The sequence below is a fragment of the Ziziphus jujuba genome, chromosome 9 (genome assembly GCF_031755915.1).
Source record: "Ziziphus jujuba cultivar Dongzao chromosome 9, ASM3175591v1".
NCBI lineage: Eukaryota > Viridiplantae > Streptophyta > Magnoliopsida > Rosales > Rhamnaceae > Ziziphus > Ziziphus jujuba.
Window position 1 is genome coordinate 3,001,185 of NC_083387.1, and position 19,223 is coordinate 3,020,407.

The 19,223-nt window shown below is 35.0% G+C and overlaps 4 protein-coding genes across 7 annotated transcripts; 1 reads left to right on the top strand and 3 right to left on the bottom strand.

The window, feature by feature from the left end:
• Positions 1 to 4: 4 nt before the first annotated feature.
• Positions 5 to 3,193, bottom strand: LOC107426431 (RAN GTPase-activating protein 1). Of its 2 annotated transcripts, none has more exons than XM_016036621.4 (2): positions 2,886 to 3,193; positions 5 to 1,774 (listed from the first exon to the last, which is right to left on the bottom strand). In XM_016036621.4, the coding sequence occupies exon 2, from the start codon at positions 1,761 to 1,763 to the stop codon at positions 126 to 128; it is 1,638 nt and encodes a 545-aa protein (XP_015892107.3). In that variant the 5' UTR covers positions 1,764 to 1,774; positions 2,886 to 3,193; the 3' UTR covers positions 5 to 125. The 2 variants fall into 2 exon arrangements, with proteins under 2 accessions (XP_015892107.3, XP_015892105.3); XM_016036619.4 differs by having other exon boundaries at positions 3,001 to 3,192.
• Positions 3,194 to 5,724: 2,531 nt separating this feature from the next.
• Positions 5,725 to 8,167, top strand: LOC107426434 (cyclin-P3-1). The gene is made up of 3 exons (XM_016036624.4): positions 5,725 to 6,084; positions 6,961 to 7,368; positions 7,785 to 8,167. The coding sequence occupies exons 2-3, from the start codon at positions 6,968 to 6,970 to the stop codon at positions 8,038 to 8,040; spliced, it is 657 nt and encodes a 218-aa protein (XP_015892110.2). The 5' UTR covers positions 5,725 to 6,084; positions 6,961 to 6,967; the 3' UTR covers positions 8,041 to 8,167.
• A 213-nt stretch (positions 8,168 to 8,380) lies between these two features.
• LOC107426433 (DAR GTPase 3, chloroplastic) lies at positions 8,381 to 11,735 on the bottom strand. The gene is made up of 9 exons (XM_016036623.4): positions 11,592 to 11,735; positions 10,946 to 11,077; positions 10,695 to 10,811; positions 10,392 to 10,535; positions 10,221 to 10,307; positions 9,948 to 10,063; positions 9,491 to 9,672; positions 9,172 to 9,229; positions 8,381 to 8,886 (listed from the first exon to the last, which is right to left on the bottom strand). The coding sequence occupies exons 1-9, from the start codon at positions 11,733 to 11,735 to the stop codon at positions 8,763 to 8,765; spliced, it is 1,104 nt and encodes a 367-aa protein (XP_015892109.3). The 3' UTR covers positions 8,381 to 8,762.
• LOC107426408 (ARM REPEAT PROTEIN INTERACTING WITH ABF2) lies at positions 11,661 to 18,567 on the bottom strand. Of its 3 annotated transcripts, none has more exons than XM_048481311.2 (19): positions 18,092 to 18,567; positions 17,761 to 17,921; positions 17,162 to 17,334; positions 16,957 to 17,077; positions 16,747 to 16,821; positions 16,565 to 16,659; positions 16,300 to 16,375; positions 16,096 to 16,203; positions 15,587 to 15,715; positions 15,430 to 15,498; positions 15,242 to 15,301; positions 14,927 to 15,050; positions 14,306 to 14,445; positions 13,848 to 13,911; positions 13,668 to 13,747; positions 13,295 to 13,359; positions 13,095 to 13,212; positions 12,881 to 13,005; positions 11,661 to 12,629 (listed from the first exon to the last, which is right to left on the bottom strand). In XM_048481311.2, exons 1-19 carry the CDS (start codon positions 18,378 to 18,380, stop codon positions 12,539 to 12,541), a joined length of 2,163 nt encoding a protein of 720 aa, XP_048337268.2. In that variant the 5' UTR covers positions 18,381 to 18,567; the 3' UTR covers positions 11,661 to 12,538. The 3 variants fall into 3 exon arrangements, with proteins under 3 accessions (XP_048337268.2, XP_015892076.3, XP_060676389.1); XM_016036590.4 differs by having other exon boundaries at positions 18,119 to 18,564; XM_060820406.1 differs by lacking the exon at positions 18,092 to 18,567 and having other exon boundaries at positions 17,162 to 17,431; positions 17,761 to 17,894.
• Between the last annotated feature and the right edge of the window lie 656 nt (positions 18,568 to 19,223).

A 19,223-nucleotide genomic window follows, 5' to 3' on the forward strand; every position in this document is an offset into this window, starting at 1 on the left:
AGGATAATAATAATAATATGAGCTGAAATTAGCACAAGCTGCCAATTGTTTTCAATGATCTTAATGCAACAGAATATTCAGACTGTTCTAACACATTTTTGCAATAGTGTTATGTTATACAGCAACTAAACGTTTAAATTAATTTCCTCATGTTTGATCTCAAGACCTTTGAGTCTTGATTCTAATTCATCATCGTTATCAGCACGCTCCTCTTCAGCATCTTCATCTATATCTTCCCCTTCGGGGTCATTCTCATCCAATGGCCCAAGAATACCTGGAAAATTCTTGAAAATATCCTTCACTTCATCAATCCCTTCATCGGATATGTAATTACCATTAATATTTAGCAATTTAAATCCAGGCTTCCGCACAACAACTTGAGCCAAAACCCTTGCACCAGCCCTTCTAATTAAATTTGTGCTGACATCAACCTCATTTAACTGTCCATGACCCTCCTCCAATGCTTTGGCGATGAGAATTGCACCTTCATCCTTCAGTTCATTCTCCGCCAAAATTAACCTGGTAAGAAATTGTTTTGCAGCAATACAGGCTGCTAAGGAAGCAGCAGATTTGGCTGTGATGTCATTACCAGCAATGTCCAAAACTTCAAGTGAAGGTGCATACTCCTTTAGAGCATTGGCAAGGGCTTCTGCACCTGCATCCTCTAAGTTAAGATAACTAACGTAAATTTCAGTAAGATCTGAAAAGGCAGACAGAGCTTTACTCAGAGCCACTCCAGCTTCTACACCAAACATATTGTCACGCAAATCAAGCTTCTTCAAACGGGAACAGGTCCCCAGTGCTTCAGCTAGCGCTATACCCCCTTCCAAGCCTACCCTAGTAGAAGAACACCGGAAATCCTCCAAAACAGGTGACCGTTTCACAATATCTGAAATAGCAATTGCTCCTTCATCTCCTGTCATGTTATTGTGAAATTGAAGGACCCTAAGTTTCTCAGTCGATGGAATTAGCTCAGCAACTGCTCTTGCAGCTTCCTCAGAGATACCATCATTCATCAAATAAAGTTCCTCCAAATTTTTCTGCGATCTCAAGAGTGATCCAAATGCTCTAACACCCTTCTCACCCATGGCATTGTTTGACAGGTTCAGATACCTCAAAACACATCCTTCCAGAGCAGAAGAAAATATATTCATGACCTCAAGAGCTTCTGCTTCTGGTCTTCCCGCAACAAAATCTGATAGGTCCACTTCCACCAATTGATCATTTATGGATGCTAAGATGGGTTCAGCAACACGAGCTGCATCCAAACCAAAGCTTCTATTGCTGAAGCATATCTTAGTATATGACTTCCCTTGCTCTTTAAGGGGTTCCAAAAGCTCCTCAGCCTCCTCTGCATCAAGAAACGACCGGCGACCACCAGATATATCAAAGACTGTCTCATGGCCAGTAGTGAGCATGTCAGATATTATCTCTCCATCCTCCTTAGTTCTAGGGCCCCTTTTTAAAACTTCCAGCATAAGCCTACTTGATTCTTTGGCATATATTTGCACTGCAGAACCTCCATCACCATCCGGTTCCTTCTCAAAGTGTTGATTTGCATTTGCAAAAGCAATTTCTTCTATTTGCTTGGCATCCTCCTCGGCCTCTTCTTTACTCAGCAGGCCATACTTTCTCGAGAAAATAGATGGAGTTATGAGATTCTTGGTCATTCTTTCTACAAGCAGTAGCCTGGTACTCTGACTAGGAGGCCATAATTTGATCGATGTCAAGCGGTGATTGAAAGTTTGTGCCATAGAATCCATGTCAGTGTGACCTGAACCATCCATATAATATTAGAAACTTCTGACAAGAAAATCCAAAAGATTCTTGACCAATCATCATTATCCACACAGTTTTTTACTACAACAATAGAAATTTTAAGATTTAAATAGGAACATTAGAAACTGCTAAAAAAGTGGTCAGCCACTTTCATACGTCTACTTAAAACTGAAAGCCAATATAGCAAATAAATTACTGACAACAAACTTGTGCATATTACACACATCTGTTGCCAGGCGAAAGGCAAGAAAAAGAAAGGCACGTCCATGCATTAGAGAAAAGAAAGAATAACGAATCAATAAAGCAGTTTATAGAAAGGAAAAAAAATAATATATATATATATATATATTGTTTTCTTGTGCAAAGTTTCAAAAGATAATAAATATAATCAACTTAGCTCCACAATAGTGGAGACAAGTAAGCAATAATATCACAAAACAAATTCACTCCATCCATAGTAACTAATGCTAAATTAAGCATCGTTTTATGGTAAGAACATCAACCTGTTATTTTTCAACAAAAGAAGAAACATTTTAGGGGCTAAAAATGCACTAAAAGATAGCTCAATCTTAAGTCAAGTGAGAGAGAGGGAGAGTCCTTACTGTCTCAACTAGAAGCCAAAAAACTCATTATTCTCTTAAGGGATAAAATAAAATATTAAATTTCAAATTTCAAAACTTTCACCCGACAACATCTTCTGAATATCCAAACAAGGAAGTGATTTCTTCTATGTCGAAAGTATAGTCAATTAATAGGTCCAAGAGATAGAAAGCTACCGCTACTTATAATTTGGAAAAATCACACAGATCCAGACTTCGGTTCAACCTATAATGAGAGAACACTCCAAGCATACAAATATGTCATTAAAGAAATTACATAACCAACCTCTCCATCCAAAAATAACAACAACAACAACAACAACAACAACAACAAGAAAAATGTATTTGAAACAGAAGACAAATAAATTAAACCGGGAATCTAGTCAAACAAATTCTATCAACAGACCTGCCAATAAGATCAGTTCTTTGCTACATTTTAACAAACACTAAATGGGCAGCAAAAAGCAAAGAAAATGCGAAAAGCATCTATACAAGCATATTCAGCACCTGAAGTGAAATGGAGTAGAAACTATCGCGAGAAGCAAACAGAGAAGCGCAAAACCCTAGAAATTGGAAAGAGAAAGAGAGAGAGAAGGATAAGAAAAGGTACGGGAATATTTACCTCCGAGAAAGAAAGAAGAAGAAGAAGAATTTTCAAGGAATCCAAAGGGGTTTATTGTGCGCGGCGCAGAGCAATCATCATCAGACTGGTGATCCAGAAGAAAAAAGAGAAATCAAATGAAAAAAAAAAAGGGAAGCGTGCGGTTATTGGAGGGAAATCATGAAGCTCTGAATCTTGAACTTAAAAACATTGAGAGCCAACCTTGGATTTTACGCTCTTCTTTGTTCTATAATGACTACATTGCCCCCAGTTTTAGACATTATTCACATCGTTGGTCTAATTTGTTGCGCCTTTTTTACTCTTGACTTGAAGCAGATTGGGCCTTATGGCCGCATAGTTGGGCCATGCCCAATTTGATAATCTTAAGCCTTACTATCTATATGGATCAATTGCCTCTTTCTCAAAAATATAAAAATTTTGTTTAACATTATCTTTGCGTTATTTTTTTTAATTAGATAAATTAACCTGGGTAATTAAATATATAAAATATATATATACATATATACATATGTTTGAAAAGAGGTTTGTCTGTTTCAATATATATATATATATATATATGTTTTCAAACATATGTATCTTATCTTCATTTTATCATAATTTGTTCGTTGACTATCACAAATTTCATTGGCCTATCTGTTTATTTAAATATTTGGCTACCGAAAGGTTGAAACTGTTGAAATTAACAGTATAAATAATTGATTTCGATCAAGTTTCTTTTTTTATTGTGTATTTATACATTTAAAGTACGGAATGCATAGAGAAAATAGTTAACATATGCCTAATAAAAAAAATGAACAAACAAACAAATAAATGAAAAATTGTTCTACATATATGTGCATGCATTTATGCCAACAGTGTATAACAGCATCTCTGATGATACTCTTTAGTTTATAAGCATACAATCTTTAAGTAAAAATTTTTAGAGAATCTTCTATAATAAAGAGTTCGATTTTTTATTCAATTTCAATAGTGCTTTTTGTCAATTTTTTTTTTCATTGTCAAAAAAAAAAAATTAATATTCATTTTTCATCAATATGTGTAATGTGTATTAAAAATGTTATATAAAATAATGAATTTGCCATTTTAAATTTGAAAAATCAAATTTAAAAATTTCAATTTACAGGGCCTTAATAGAGTTATCCAAATTAACTATAACTAAGCAAAGAAATTAAAACCTTTAGAAACCTGTTGAAGAGGTTTTAAGATCAATCATCCGAGATTTGACTTTATTAGTATTTAATGTGAGTTTGATTATATTCATTTACTCCCATTTAATTCGCTGATTAATAATATCTCCGAAATTTATAGAACATTTTATAGAACATTATATATAACAGAAAGAATTCAAAGCATACACATATATAACATTTTTGTTCTTTTCCTTGTGGAATATATGCATATAAAACATAAAGATGTGGAGGATGGCCCATTAAACTGGACTCTGGAAGGTGACGATGCCTCTCAACTCTTCTTATTGGGTGTTACTTAATGAGAAGCATACCAACCGTAATTAAGATTAATAAAGTAGTTAATAATCTTATTATTGAATGTCGTCGAAACTCACACTTTGCCAGCTGTCGTATACATAAGCAAAAGTTAGGTAGATCGGTGGATATATTAAATGTATTTGAGCCAATGTACATGCCAGCATTTCTATTAAACTTGTTGGTTCACTTGTCTCCTTTTTCCAATCCAATGCATTATAATAATATATTTATTTATTTATGGAAAATAATAATTACATGGAAAAAATTAGCAACTACCAACATAATTTTTGATGATAAAACATATAGATATATATATATATATATATACAAGTCTCGGTCATGTGCGGTGTAAATTGTAAAACAGTAAAAGAAGCATTTGGCCTCGAGATTCTGTCGTCCGTGGTGCAAATAAAAAAGACTGGAACAAATGACATTGACTCATGCACTTCCAATTCGTGTTTTTTTTAAGCGCTAATAATAATTTTGCTAATGAAGTTGACAGGAAAAGAATACTCACAAAGTGGCAGTGAAATCTCAGCCAATAATTGACCTTAAACAATTTGTGGCGAAAATAACACAAGGATTAAGTGAAGAGAGTTAGAGTAGTCCAACCAGGAGAAGATGACGATGAAGAAAGGAAAGTAGTTGTGCACCACAAAAGCAAAGCATATAGAATAATAAGTATTTTAAGACTAAAGAATTAAAGAAAGGAAAATGAATAATGGAATCCCACATCATAATGTCTTTTAATCAATCGTTATTATTACAAGTGACCCACCACTAATACTGGCTTATCTTGCGGCGTAATTTCGTATATTTTTTTACATACCAATTATAATAACAATATTTATTTATTTTATTTTATTTTGAAAATTTTGAATCCGATCTGAAGAAAAATTTATGACTGATAATATACAAATATTATTATGAGTATCAATAAAATGAGAATTTCAAATTCCAAAAAGGTTCAAAAAACGAAATGTAAAACCAAAACATTTCTTATGCGATAATTTTTTTTTTGAGGATTCTGTACACGGTTGTTTTTAAATTTGCAGAACCATTTTACCAAATTTATACAATGAAAATAAGGCCATTTATTTCCAGAGAAATGAAACCAAAAATTATATAATTATTTTTGGTAATATTTTTATTATTTTTTTTGGCAAGAATGCGAAATCTTGCCCACCATCTTATGCTCCTTAAACAGTGGTTAAATGTTACCGACACTATCTTCAAAGTGAAGTTGAAAGAGAGAGAGAGAGAGAGAGAGAGAGAGAGAGAGTGTTGCTTGTGAAGAAACGAGAGCTTCCGCGTGAAGAAGCGGTGGGGGGCAGAGAGGGATAAAAAGAGAAGCACCGCAACTGTGACTGACTGGAATAATAAATTAAATAAAGAAAACCAAATCTCTCTCTCTCTCTGCCAAAACTGTGCAGAAAAGAGATATGGCAGAGGAAGAAAGAATGCCAAACTTCATTAGAATAAGATGCTTCTGATATCTTTTTCTTCCGCTGTATCTTCTTCGTGCCCATTGCTTATCTTTATGCTGAGGTAGCAACCAAGTACGGATGTAATAGAGATTTCTCCTTGAAGAATCTCCGTAAGTTATTTACTCCCTCTTTTAGAATCTTCTTGATGTGTTTGTTGCTGTTCTCTTTGTACCTCCATCATTATCATTTAGCTCCGCGACAATATTTTCGTTTCATTTATTGGACTTTTAACTTAGATCTTGCATCTTCTGTGTTGGGATTTGGTGAAAAGTGCTTCTTTTTATGTTTGTTTATAGGATTTGATTGATGGGCTTCGCTTATTTTGTTGAATTACTTGGTTCTTTTTTTTTTTTTTTGTCTGATGTATTTCGTTAACAAGATTGAATATTTTAGTTTTTCTGGGATTTTGTTGGGCTAGTGTTTTTGGACATTTAATGATTGTTATCAGTTTAAACAAAGTTGGATATATCTTTCGCCTACTGCTAATTTTCCTGCTTTAGAAAAAAGTGAAGTAGAAGCATCTCCATTAATTTGGGGCTTCTTTGAACTTAGAACCGTGCAAAATGAAGAGAATTTATGGTGTTAAGCTGAACCATTTTAAAAGTCGGTGCGTGTTAGTATACATAGTGTGAGAGGAGATGGAATCCCTTTCTCTTGGGATGAGATGGAATCCTTTATCTTGTCATATTAACTGTCCCTATGCCCCAACTTTTAGAGTTGGTTTTGCTTGATGAAAGTTAGAACATGTTTGAACATAAAACAAATAAAAGAATCGGAGAGTGAGGATAGAATTTGGTCACCTCAAACTAGTAAGAAATGATGTATCTCTTAAGCAAAATATGAATGATCAATTGTGTTTAAAGGCTATTGTCCATACTAGTAATGTAATATTCAAATGGTTAGACCAATCTTAACTCTTACATGAGAGGCTGTAATTTTTACTCCTTGGCTTGGCAATAATGTTGATTTTTGAATTGCTTTTGCAGATTTGACATGGGAACTCTGGGAGCTGACACTGAGAATGTAGGATCAGATATTTACGTTTCTTTGGGACTTAAAGAATTAGGCAAAGGAGTTGCAAAAAGTCCCCGTGTTTTGTCTCTAATCTCTTCGCTTTTTGAGAGATCTGTTCAACGAAATGAGATGCTATTGGAGGCAAGACAGATTAAAGATGCAATTACAATATTTCATGGTTTAAGAGCACCCACTTTAGGCATTCGGCAATACATTGATCGCATCTTTAAGTACTCTGGTTGCAGCCCTTCCTGTTTCATTGTTGCAAACATTTATGTGGACAGGTTTCTTCAGCGCAGAGAAGTTCATTTAACTTCTCTAAATGTTCATCGGCTTCTAATAACAACAATAATGCTAGCTGCAAAGTTTAATGATGATGCGTAAGTACTAACCTGAGAACTGTATTTCCATGATCTACCAATTTAGTCTTGGATTTATCACTTGGAGTAAATTGTTTATGTGGTTATTCTTGAGTTATCTGTCTTACCTGAGGCTCACGTAATTAACAAAAACTAGGTATCAAACCAGAAAAAAGAAAAACACTGAAACGATAAATAGCACAGTTAACTATTACGAGCAGAAAAGCTTTTTGCTATTTTCCCTTATATTATGGTTTGCAAACCATTGTGTTAATGCAAATCATTCATGAAGTCTAATGGTGGTATTTGATAAAGATGAACCATTTTGGTTGGTTAAATTGGTTAGAGGCAATCAACTAACTACAAAATTAGTTGTTTTTCCCCTATCTAATTTTTGGCTTGAAATTCTGACAATAATGTGCAACATGGTGTTGCAGATTCTTCAACAATGCGTACTATGCCAAAGTCGGAGGAGTAAGCACGGCAGAGCTGAACAGATTGGAGATGAAGTTTTTGTTTGCTATTGATTTTAGACTCCAGGTAAACGTGGAGACATTTGGGAGATACTGTTCACAGTTGGAAAAAGAAGCTACAGAGGGACTCCAGATTGAACGACCAATCCAAGCTTGTGGAGTTAAAGAGAGTTGGTCAAACAAAGATGATTCCACTTGTGCTCCCACCATTGCCAGATGAATCTTGTGGGAAAATATATTGTCCACAGAGTTTCACAGATACAATTTAGTTAGAAAAATTGATTGTTTGAAACATCATATGCCACGTAGGCACTTAAATGCAAAGTCATGGTAGGAATTGAATAGCAGCGTGCCGAGTAGAAAATTGGTTTTTTGTGTGATTTTCATTGTGATTTTTTTTCTTCTCCCCCTAGGCGGCACCCATCTCCTCGATGCTGTGTCTTGTTCTCTGTACACACGGATTAAGAAAGAGATTGTAGACATTCCCACTTCCAATTAGCAGGTACAATTCGCAAAGCTTAATGAAAGGCATACAGGGATTCTAATGTCAACAATGGAGATCAAAGAAAAGGCCGGACTAAACATTGTTTCATAAATAATTGCTATACATATTTGATTCATACGAGAACTTTGAGACCCCTTTGCATATGGTAACTTGTAAAAGACGTATAATAATATCCCTCCTTATCCATGGCGGACAGCATAATCCACGTACTTTTATAGCTTTGTCAGGACTCGGGGCAAGTAGCCGTTTGCCCATTTGAATATTAACCAGACTCAGGCTGGACAGTCTAAAAACTTTCTCAGGGATCCAGTTTCCTTCCTTTATCAATAAGAAGCTTAATTTTCTACCCAAATATTTGGTATCTTGTTCATCCATAAGCTGTCGGCATACTTGAGATACTTCAAGGACAGTATCCACGGAAGCTTGACAACTACAAATTAAGACGGAGGCCTTTCCAGAGCAATCCAACCAAACTTCCCTTTCCTAAAATCTGACAATACACGAAATGCGGCTTGGTGGTTGTCCCCATTAAACAAGTGCATAGCAAGCTTCTGAACAAACCTGCAATTGATTATCAACAATACCAACTATTTTAGAGGAATCTTCGTCACAACGGAAATTGCAGATCCACCAAGGATAAATATTTTTTATTTTTTTATAAATTTTATGCCAAACTCCACTCTCTCTTTGTCTTTTCTTTTCTCTTTATCCCTTCTGAGTGTACACCTACGTACCTAACTTTATAAGCCATATTCCACCTCTACAAGATAATAATAATAATAATAATAATAAATTAAACTTCTTAGTTTCCATAAGAAAACAAAATTACACCAAAATAACACATACGTTTTACCACATTGGCCATCCACATCAATCTTGTAGCGGTTGTGAATAGCCTTTATACCTGACAATAATGCAAAAATAAATAATGCGGAGATTAGAAGCTGTGTGGCGTGTCCTATGTGAAAAACATAATTTAATCTTGAAATTTGTCTCCTGGAAGAGAGAGCCTATTTGATAAATGTACGCTGAAATGTCTGTAATTTTTAATTTACTCAGAAGTATTTAAGTAGTTAAAAATTATAGCATATGTATTCTCTGCTCGACATTTTCGATAATAAGCATCACATAAATTTCCAACATAATGAGTATGAGACATGTTTACCAACTGATGGAAGTTTTGTCAGCATCTGTATAAGAACTGCAGCAACATCAGTAACATCATACGATCTCTCTCCAATATCATCACATATAGCAAGTTTTATTGCAGCAGACTGATCACTAATCCTCATGGGGAGTATACCAGGAGAATCTAGCAATTCAAGATCTTTCCCAAATCGAACCCACCTTTTCCAAGGAACAACAAAGATACATTAAAGTCAAAACATAGAAATATATTAACTTCTATCAAGTACCAGTACTCATTTATTGAAAAAAAAAAAAATGTGCCGGTACTTGACGTTCACATTGATGTGGATCAGGGGCAGCATATCTATCAATATCATAACATATCTTAATTTTCGTTGGGCTGTGATTAAATGCAACAACTACAAAATTTATATCTCCAAAGGCCCAATAAGCATCTTCTACGGATACCTAAGCAACCAAAGGAGATATCATACTTCAATTCTCTTGTTACACCCGGTCTTGGAGCTGCTGGACACATCCGACGCTTTAACAATCGGTTTATCAAAGATGATTTTCCAACGTTTGGATACCCAACTATTCCGGCTCGAACCTTTTCATACATAAAAATACGACAGATTATCATAACAGTTTCATCTAAAGCATTTTAAATGCATTTTCAATGATAAACATGCAATACTAATCTTAAAGTACATGTTTACAGAAAGAAAAAATTGACATTGGCATAAAATTATCCTATAGGAACCCACCGGACGAGGAAGCAGTCCTTTGGCTCTGCGTTTGACATTTACACCAGCTGCTAGTGACTTGGCTAACCTACCAAGCTTCATTGTTCCCTGCACTTAACATGTCCAACAAATCATATTCTGCTGTGAATTCTAAGTTATGCAAGCAGAAAGAGGTTTCTTGTTTTTAAATACCATTCCAAGTTGGCCATTGGAAAAGACAGCCTTTGTTCCCTGCATTGCAAAATAAGTTGCCCAAGCATTCCTGTCTGCTGTGGAAATCATGTCTTCTCTATTTAACACCAAAATCCTTTTCCTGTTACCAAGCCATGAATCCATCTGTTCAAAAAAGCTAAAAGGAACCTCAGATCACAGAAAGGCGGTGTCCAATTGAAGCACTTAGCAGTAGCATTACTAACAATGGTTTCAATGAAAAACTCTTAAGGCTTATAAATCTAAAGTCTATTTTAGTAGTAACAAATTGTAAAGCTCACTGACCTGTGGATGACCAGTGGACAAAGGAATTCTAGCATCTCGCACCTCTATCACCACGTCCATCAACCTGAGCTGTCCTTTGAGTTCTTTTTCAGTTTTTGCAATATGACCAGGATACCACTGTCCAGTTGACAGTACCAAATAAGCATATTATTGGAAAGCAAAAATTATTCCAGACATTGATGAATTTGCCATCTAACACCTTAAATTCAAACTATTCAATTACAATTTCTGTAACCACAGCTAATACGCACCTGAACAGGACGCAGTGCCTTAGTCCAGTGATAAAGATCGGTATCCAGATCAACCCAATCAGTCTCGACTTGGGAGCCATAGGTACTTGCGTTCTCATTTTCATAATAAATTAAATTTGTCCCACCAACAATCTGCCACATTTTCCATAAGAATTAAGAGCATGACAGCAGCTATAGCTAAAAAAGCTAATTAATTTCTATGCATATCATGCTCGGCAAACAAAATCACAATCATAGAGCGAAAACGGGAGGTTTTATACCACTATGCATTTTAATCCCAAATGAAACTTTTCGATTGACTGGAGAGAAAAACAGAAAAAAGAAAAAAATCAAATCCAAAAGGATGCTACGGATTATACCACTTAAAAAACAAGGAAAAGCCAACATTTTTTTTTTTTGTCCTTTTTTCCAGATTAAAAAAAAAATTCAAATTACAGGAAGAGAAAAAGGTAAACCAGGTTACGACACATTAAACGTTAAGAACTACGAAGGAAAAGAGAATAGAAAGGTGAAGTAAACAAAACCGAAGCAAAGTACACTAGAAGGTTTTAAATTCATAAGCAGAAAACTAAAGAGACAAATATGGACGAATGAATTAGAAGAAAGGAAACAAAAGCAACTTAAATAGCAAAATGGCTATTGTTACCTGGATGGTGGGAGCTGGAGATGAGAGAGGAGCCGTAGCCGATAGAGCTGTCCGGGAGAGTGATTTGCTTCGACACTGAGATAAGTTTCCAGAGGCCAAGGCACAGTTTATTGGAAGGCAGATGCCTGGGAGTTGGACAGCCATGGCTGCTTTCTTCAATCTTTAGCGCTCCTTTGGATAATTAGATTTTTAGGAAAGACAAGGGAAACACACATATAAACAATTAGACGACATGTCGTTCCGTAGACCATAAAAGCTTAGTCGTAGCACGAGGAAACTGATCTGTGATGTGTCTCCACTCTCAATTTTCTTCAGCACATCTCATCACAACTCTTCTTCACATCGTACGAAACGAGATTTGTATTGGAATCCAAACTAAACTGATTTCTTTTGCTTCGAAGATTCTTTTCGGTGGTTTAGGTGAAATCTTGAGGGAGGGAGACTGGGGGTAGCAATTTCAATCACCTTGTGGAATTTTACTTTTTAAATTTAAAGCATTTTGCCGTTTCTTTCTACCCTCCTACATTTTATTTTTCTGAAAGGCTTCGACTCAATTACTTAATCTAATTCAATTTAAGCGAGTTACTTGAAACTGAATGCAACACTCGATTTGGATTTTTATTAAAAAGAATTTAATACGGTATAAATTACTTGGTAAAAAAAGTCAAATTAAATCTGATCATGAAATTCATTTTACTTATAGGGATGAAAATTTAGATCCTTGGAATGCTGCATTTCAAATTAAAAATATATTACAAATTACTTCGTTAAAAAAAAAAAAAAAAAACCCCGAAATCTGATAATGAAATTCATTTTTCTTATACCCTAATGTTAGGGACAAAAATTTAGATCCATGTAATGATGTATTTCATATTAAAAAGGGCTAATTTCTGTACACTGTGTTATCAGTAAGTCAAAAATCTGAGCTCCAGCAGGATAATCTATGGCTACGGTAAGTCATCTTGGACAGGCCTGGCAAGCACATTGGTAAAAAATCTGCGCATTTCCGGTTTGATTTGTGTTATCAGCCGCGGATACCTGCAAATTTTCATCAGAATATCATAGCTTAGACAACTTTAGGAAGAGTGAGAGGTGAGAGGGAGCAGAAGCAGAATTTGGTAAGCTTACTATGAAAAACTAGTAGTGTTTAACTACAGAGGATTCAATTCACATCTTCACTTAGGAATAAAATTATAGCTGGATTTATATCCACTTTATAGGTCCAGCACCAAAATGTAAACATTTATCATACAGATAACTAGGGGAAGAAAACAAAAACCATTACATACCATGGCCTCTTACTCAATTCGTCAAATTGCTCCAGTATGAATAATATGCAAGCTTGCCTTAATGACAGAGCATTAAAAGCCTCTGATAACTCATACATGATTGAAACATTTTCTACAGAAATATCCTTCAGGAAGAAAATAAGAAGCCCATCATACAACTAGTAAAACAGATTATGAAAAAGAAAGTATCAAAATAACTGATTTCACTGCCCACCTGAGCAATGGTATACTCGCAGAGACGCTTTAGACCCTCTAAAAGATACTGATCAGCAGCTCTGAGCAGGTCCTGAGCAATATCTAAATTGACGTCTACGGATCCTGTGTATATGAATCTACAAACACAAAGAAAAACTGGTTGGTAACAAGGAAAAAGTTGAGCGCTTGTACTATCTTTTTCATAAGGTAACACCCCACCTCATCATTAACTCAAAAACATCCCATCTAATATTTGGGATCTCTATGTCTTTAGCATTCCTCTCCTACAAAATTTATAAAATAGTCAGCATATAATAAATATAAATAATGTCTACACATAAATATACAATTATGTATAAATGTATAGGATGAGTCCAAACTTCGAAGAGAATATTCCTACTTCATTCTTGTACAACAAAGTTGATATAGCAGGTTACAAAGTTTTAATAAGCCAAGGGGCAAGCCAGGGAAAGATCAAGTATGGACTAATTCAACTAGTCAACTACTATAAAGAAATCAAATGTGTAGGAAAGAACAATTTAGAATGTCATCAAGTAATAGACATCTATAGGGTTTAAGATGAGCAATTCACCTTGTAACCACCATCAAACATTGCTCGAAATGCATCAGAAGAAGCAAGCAAACAAATTCTGTGAGCATAAAACCGCTTACCTGATGTATAAAAGCATATACAAAAACGAAGTAAGTTGCATTCAATAGAATTCACAATAAATCATCTTCCTAAAATGTGACAAAAACAAGAATAAGACACCTTCAATTAAGAATGTCACATCAGAAAGTGTGGGATTGTTTACATACTGGTCACCCAGGTACACCTGAGAAAAAGATCATGTTAATGATTGGAACTGTATATTTAAACTAAAAGGTGGACTCACTAATTTGCTTAATCCTGGGTATCCTTGCCAAGAAGATATCAGTAATATTACATCAACTCATACTAAAGTAATTTTAGAAGTAATCATAACCTAAGCATACAATTTGGATTTATTTTATGACAAAAGGAATCAGAATAATAATTGCCAGAGATGATTAACAATGCAAATTGCTACAGCATGAAGTGGTCATGCTCTGTATTTTTTGACGTTTCTACGAATCAAATACGCTCAACTCTACACTGCTCCATCTCCTATGGCAAGGACCCCAAACTCAAAGCAAAAGACAAAACTAAGTTTACTCATGCAATACACCAATTAGGCATCACAAGAAAACCTGTGGATATGGTGATGGGGGAGCTGCATCCATAGGAAAGAGAGAAGTAGCTTTTGTAGCCAACTTGTGCAAGGCCAAAGATCCATCCCGTTGTTGCTTTGGGCTTGTTAATTCAAGAAGCCCTAACAGCAAATCTAGCCCTGAGGGAAAAGCTCAACTTGATTAATTCACAAGGAACTTCATTTTGAGGTAAGAAAAAGGGAGCAGTAAAGAGGAACTAGGAAGGAAACACGATCACAAAAAACCAACCCATTTACTTACATCTGCTTGCATACATAATGAAATAAATTAGACAAAAGGAAAAACGGGGGCTTGTATCAACCTTTGAATTCTCTTGCATATATTAAGTTTCTAACATTTCTTAATGCCCTGTCTGGATGTTTAGAAGACTAAAGACAACAGAAAAATTACTTTCTGTGTTTTAGTATTTTAATGTTCAAGGATCCTAGGTTGATAAACTACACTGTTTTCAGCTTCCATATGGCCATGTTGTTTTACTATTAATGGTCAAGATTGGGAAAAGAACAAAACAAATCCGACCTACCTATACACCTATGTCCGAGAACCAGACCTTTAAAGTTACCTTGACGCAAGAAAGCAAATGAGCTCTACAATACCTACCATTATTATCAATGAAAATGGCCTTTTGGTCAATAGGGGTACAAAGATGAGCAAGAGCCAAAGCCACTCGTCTTTGAACTGTACTATTTGAAACCCGCATCAGATATACCAGATGATTTAATACCTGCCAGAAGAAAAAAAATTGAAATCAGATACATCAAATATGATTGGTTAATAACCTTGTAAATGGGCAAAATACTCCGTAATATTTTAATAGCAAGAAATGCAAATACATATTGGAAAAAACAAAGCCAAAAAAAAAAAAAAAAAAAAAAAAAAAAGCCAAAATAGTTGAAGAAACGTGGAAATACTCACTGGTCCATGAATCTTCTCCTCTAATCTTTTCAATGTCTTTGCTACACAATCTTTAGTTGGCTGAAAGTATTGCATAGAAAAGATAGTAAGACAACAAAGCCAAGCAGGACTACAGAAAAAGAATTAAAAAAATTCAAGATCTGTATACAACATAAGAAATTACATATAAAGCTATTGAAGAATAATACTTGAGCAATGAATTCTCCATCTTGAAGTTTTTGTACACCTCCAATCTTGATAAGATCCGCAACATTATCCTATAAGAAAGGTGTCAAATTAGTCCCAATAGTTCAGTATGGTCAATTAGACTGAACTAATATAAGCCATGAAATAACAAGCTTTTACCTCATTGTCTGCCAGACCATACAGAGCAAAAGCAGAATTATGTTGCAGAGATCCGTTTTTTGAATCAATAAGCTTGAGCAGAGGCACTAAACCACCACTATTTGCAATGCCAGCTTGGTTGTGTGTATCCTAAAATATGGATTATTTCATTTAGCAAGCAAGTAATCGTACATTCCTTGCATAATTCACTGACATTTTTTAAAATTCTAATAAGTTCAATGAAAAAACTGAGACATTACACTACAGAAAACAAATTTAAAAATGAAATTGTCTAACCAAATTAGACAAATACTGTAAGGCAAAAGTTGAACTTAAATCAACAAGAAGTCAATATCTACAGCAATATAAGGTTTTCAGAGACTGTTAAAAAAATGTGGGGAAAAGTGAAAGCCAACAATAGCTTCTGGGGGTGGGGCAATGTAGACCGACTATAGGTGTAAAAACAACAACTGTCTATTAGATCCTTGTATATATGCATTTGGAAATAAAAGGATTAGTGGATTGACAACCTGCGCTAACCTCCCAAGTGCAAAAGCTGACATCTCCCTAAGCTGTGCATCTGGAGATTGAAGCATCATAATCAATGGCGGTACAGCTCCCCTCTGAACAATATGGACCTATTTATCATAGGAACAAAAGATTATATTTGCTATGAAACAACAGTGAGAGCATAGAAACAGAAGATAGATCACCAAAATGGTTGCTTATTCTACCTTGCAATCTGAATCAGCAGCAGCAAATTGACCAAGTAATAAAGCTGCTTCTCTTTGGCTTTCTGAACAGCAAGAACTATCATCACAAATTAACAATAACAAACATTTGGTTAAATTCAATTCAAATAACTTAAAGCTAACACAAAATTTCCATCTGATGTACAGGCCAATCATTTTTTAAATAATTATAAGATATATTAACAACATGATTGTTAAGCATAACAGTCAATGTTGAATTATTAAGAAAAGTAATATTCAACATTACCTGAGCAGTCCAATAACAGGTTGCAAAGCACCAGCAAGGAGAACTTCTTTCTTGATGTTTGGAGATGAGTGGACAAGATTGCCTATTACACCAACCTGTCAAAATACACAAACTTAGTAGTTTTCACAGAGCGCCGGAGGATCTGCAAATTCATGACAAATGCAAACAAAACCAGAGCTAACCGCTTCATAATGTATAGCAGCATCCTCAGATCGGAGCATTAGTATGAGGGTAGGTAACGCATTGCACTCTACAATCTACAGTTTTGCAATTCAAATCAACACTGATAATGAAAATTGTAAAAACAATATATGTCACAGGGAAATTTATAGTTTTTTTTTTTCTATTAAAAAAAATGTTTACTTTTAAAAAAAAACGACGGCTTTAGTCACCTGTTTTTTGTTTTCGTCATTTTTAAATGCAAGGGTCCTTAAGGCCCCAGCAACTGCTCTCTGTACCTTTGCATCATAGAACTCAAGCAGTTCAACAAGAAGAGGAATACCACCTTCCGTCCTGAACATGTGGACAAAAGTTATGTCAGAATACATATATGGATTTAGGCTAAAATTGCCTTTAAACTAGGGCAAGAGAGCAAACCTCACAAGGGTTTTGATCCTGCTATGTTCATGAGCAAGATTGGTGATTGCATCAGCTGCTCTCCTGATAGCACCATTGACTGCTCGAGAGTTGCAACTATTTTTGTGCCTCTTTAACAGGTCCACAAGATTTGGTAAAGCTCCAGCATCAACTATGAGTTGCTGATGCTCAGGCTGTATAACGTACAGGATAAGCAGAGAATCCATGGATAAATAAACATATAGCGTGATCCAAAAAAGCAAGCCTCCACTTCATAGCAACAGAAAAGAGCTACAAGACAATAAATGATGGAATATGCTTACAGCCTCGTAAACAGATTTGATTTCAATTACCAACGCAGAGTATGCATACAATTACAGAATGAATTCAATTCTTTAATCTCACAAAATTATTACATGAAAAATCATTTATAATTAAAGGTTTGATCCTATAACATCATTTTCTCCAACTAACGAGTGTTCTGAGAATTCTACTAACAAAATTTAATACCTCTGATAATAACGCTTAAAATAACTTGATCGGCGGCCGAAATTATTTCAATAAATATTAACCACCATATCAGAAACCAGAAATAGAAAGAAAGCGTAGTATTAAATTACTTTAACAGCAAGGAGGCCAAGCGCGAAAGCACTTCCTTTCTCCACCTCATGTTCGTACTGCCGCAAACGGCTATCACAATTCTTTGCCGATACGGGTGCTTTTAGATGTCTGACCAGAGCTGGAACGGCTCCACACTCTACTATCACATCCACAACTTCATCTGCACAAACAAGCACACAAAAAATTACCAGAATACAAAAAACCCCAAAACTACCACAGTCGAACGCGCTCACTAAAAGACAAATCGAATTGCGTAAACAAAAAAATAAAAAATAAAAAATCTAAAAAAAAATCCAAAAGAAAAAAAACACACGAATTACAAACACAGACAATTCGCATCGACGTCGAGTTTGATACCGTTCTTGGCGAGTTCTGATAGAACGTGAGTGGCTCGCTTGGCGTCGGCGCGATCTGCTTCAGATGAAGAAAAGGTGGACTCGAGGATTTGCACCTGAGCGCGAACCTCACGGACCAGATCTTTGTGAGAATCGTCGGGCTCGATGAACGGTACCTTGCGATCTGATTCCTGTTCTTGTTGCTGTTCTTTGAATTCTTGTTCTAGCTTCCGCTTCAAGCTTCTTCTAGCGGTGGTGGTTTGGTTCGGCGGCCGGTGATCCATGGAGGCTGTGAAGGAGTAGAAAATGGAGGGGATGAGAGGGTAGTTTGGGAATGGAAATGGTGATCCTTTTGGAATTTTTTTTTTTTTTTTTTTTCTCCCACGCGCATGCTTAAGTCGGTTTTTATACCCGTTGAATCTGAAAGCCCCGCCAATTCACTTTCCGAAACGTTGCTAACGTGCGCTCCCGCCTTTGGAATTCGTAAATGAAATTGCCAAAACGCGCCAATGAGTTTTAAGGGTCCATTGAATTCATTGTTGAACAGAATAATGATAAAATAAAACAACACTATTTATTTTAGAATAATCTCAAATTGAATTTCAATTTGGTCAATTACAATATACAAACTATGATATTCTTCCCACCAAATATACATGTTGGCAATTTATTTTGATAATGATCAACGTAAATTTAGTATTTAATATTTTTGACAAAATGAATAAAAGCATAAATAGTAAATGTAAAATCTAGATTATTTATATAGATAAATTTTATCAAACGAATAGATTTAGAATGAATTTTATTTAAACCTCTTAAGTTTTGCCTTCATAATACATAGACTCCATGCACATGAAAAATATCACAATTTGACAGTTTTTATTAATTAAATTTAATAGCTCGTTAACTTAAATCCAGTATTTAATATTTTTGACGAAATGAATAAAAGCATGAATAGTAAATGTGAAATCTAGATTATTCATATAAGTAAGTTTTATCAACTAAATAGATTTAAGATGAATTTTATTTAAACCTCTTAAGTTTTGCCTTTATAATAATTAGACGACATGCATATAAAAAATATCACAAGTTGATGGTTTTTATTAATTAATTTCAATAGTTTAATA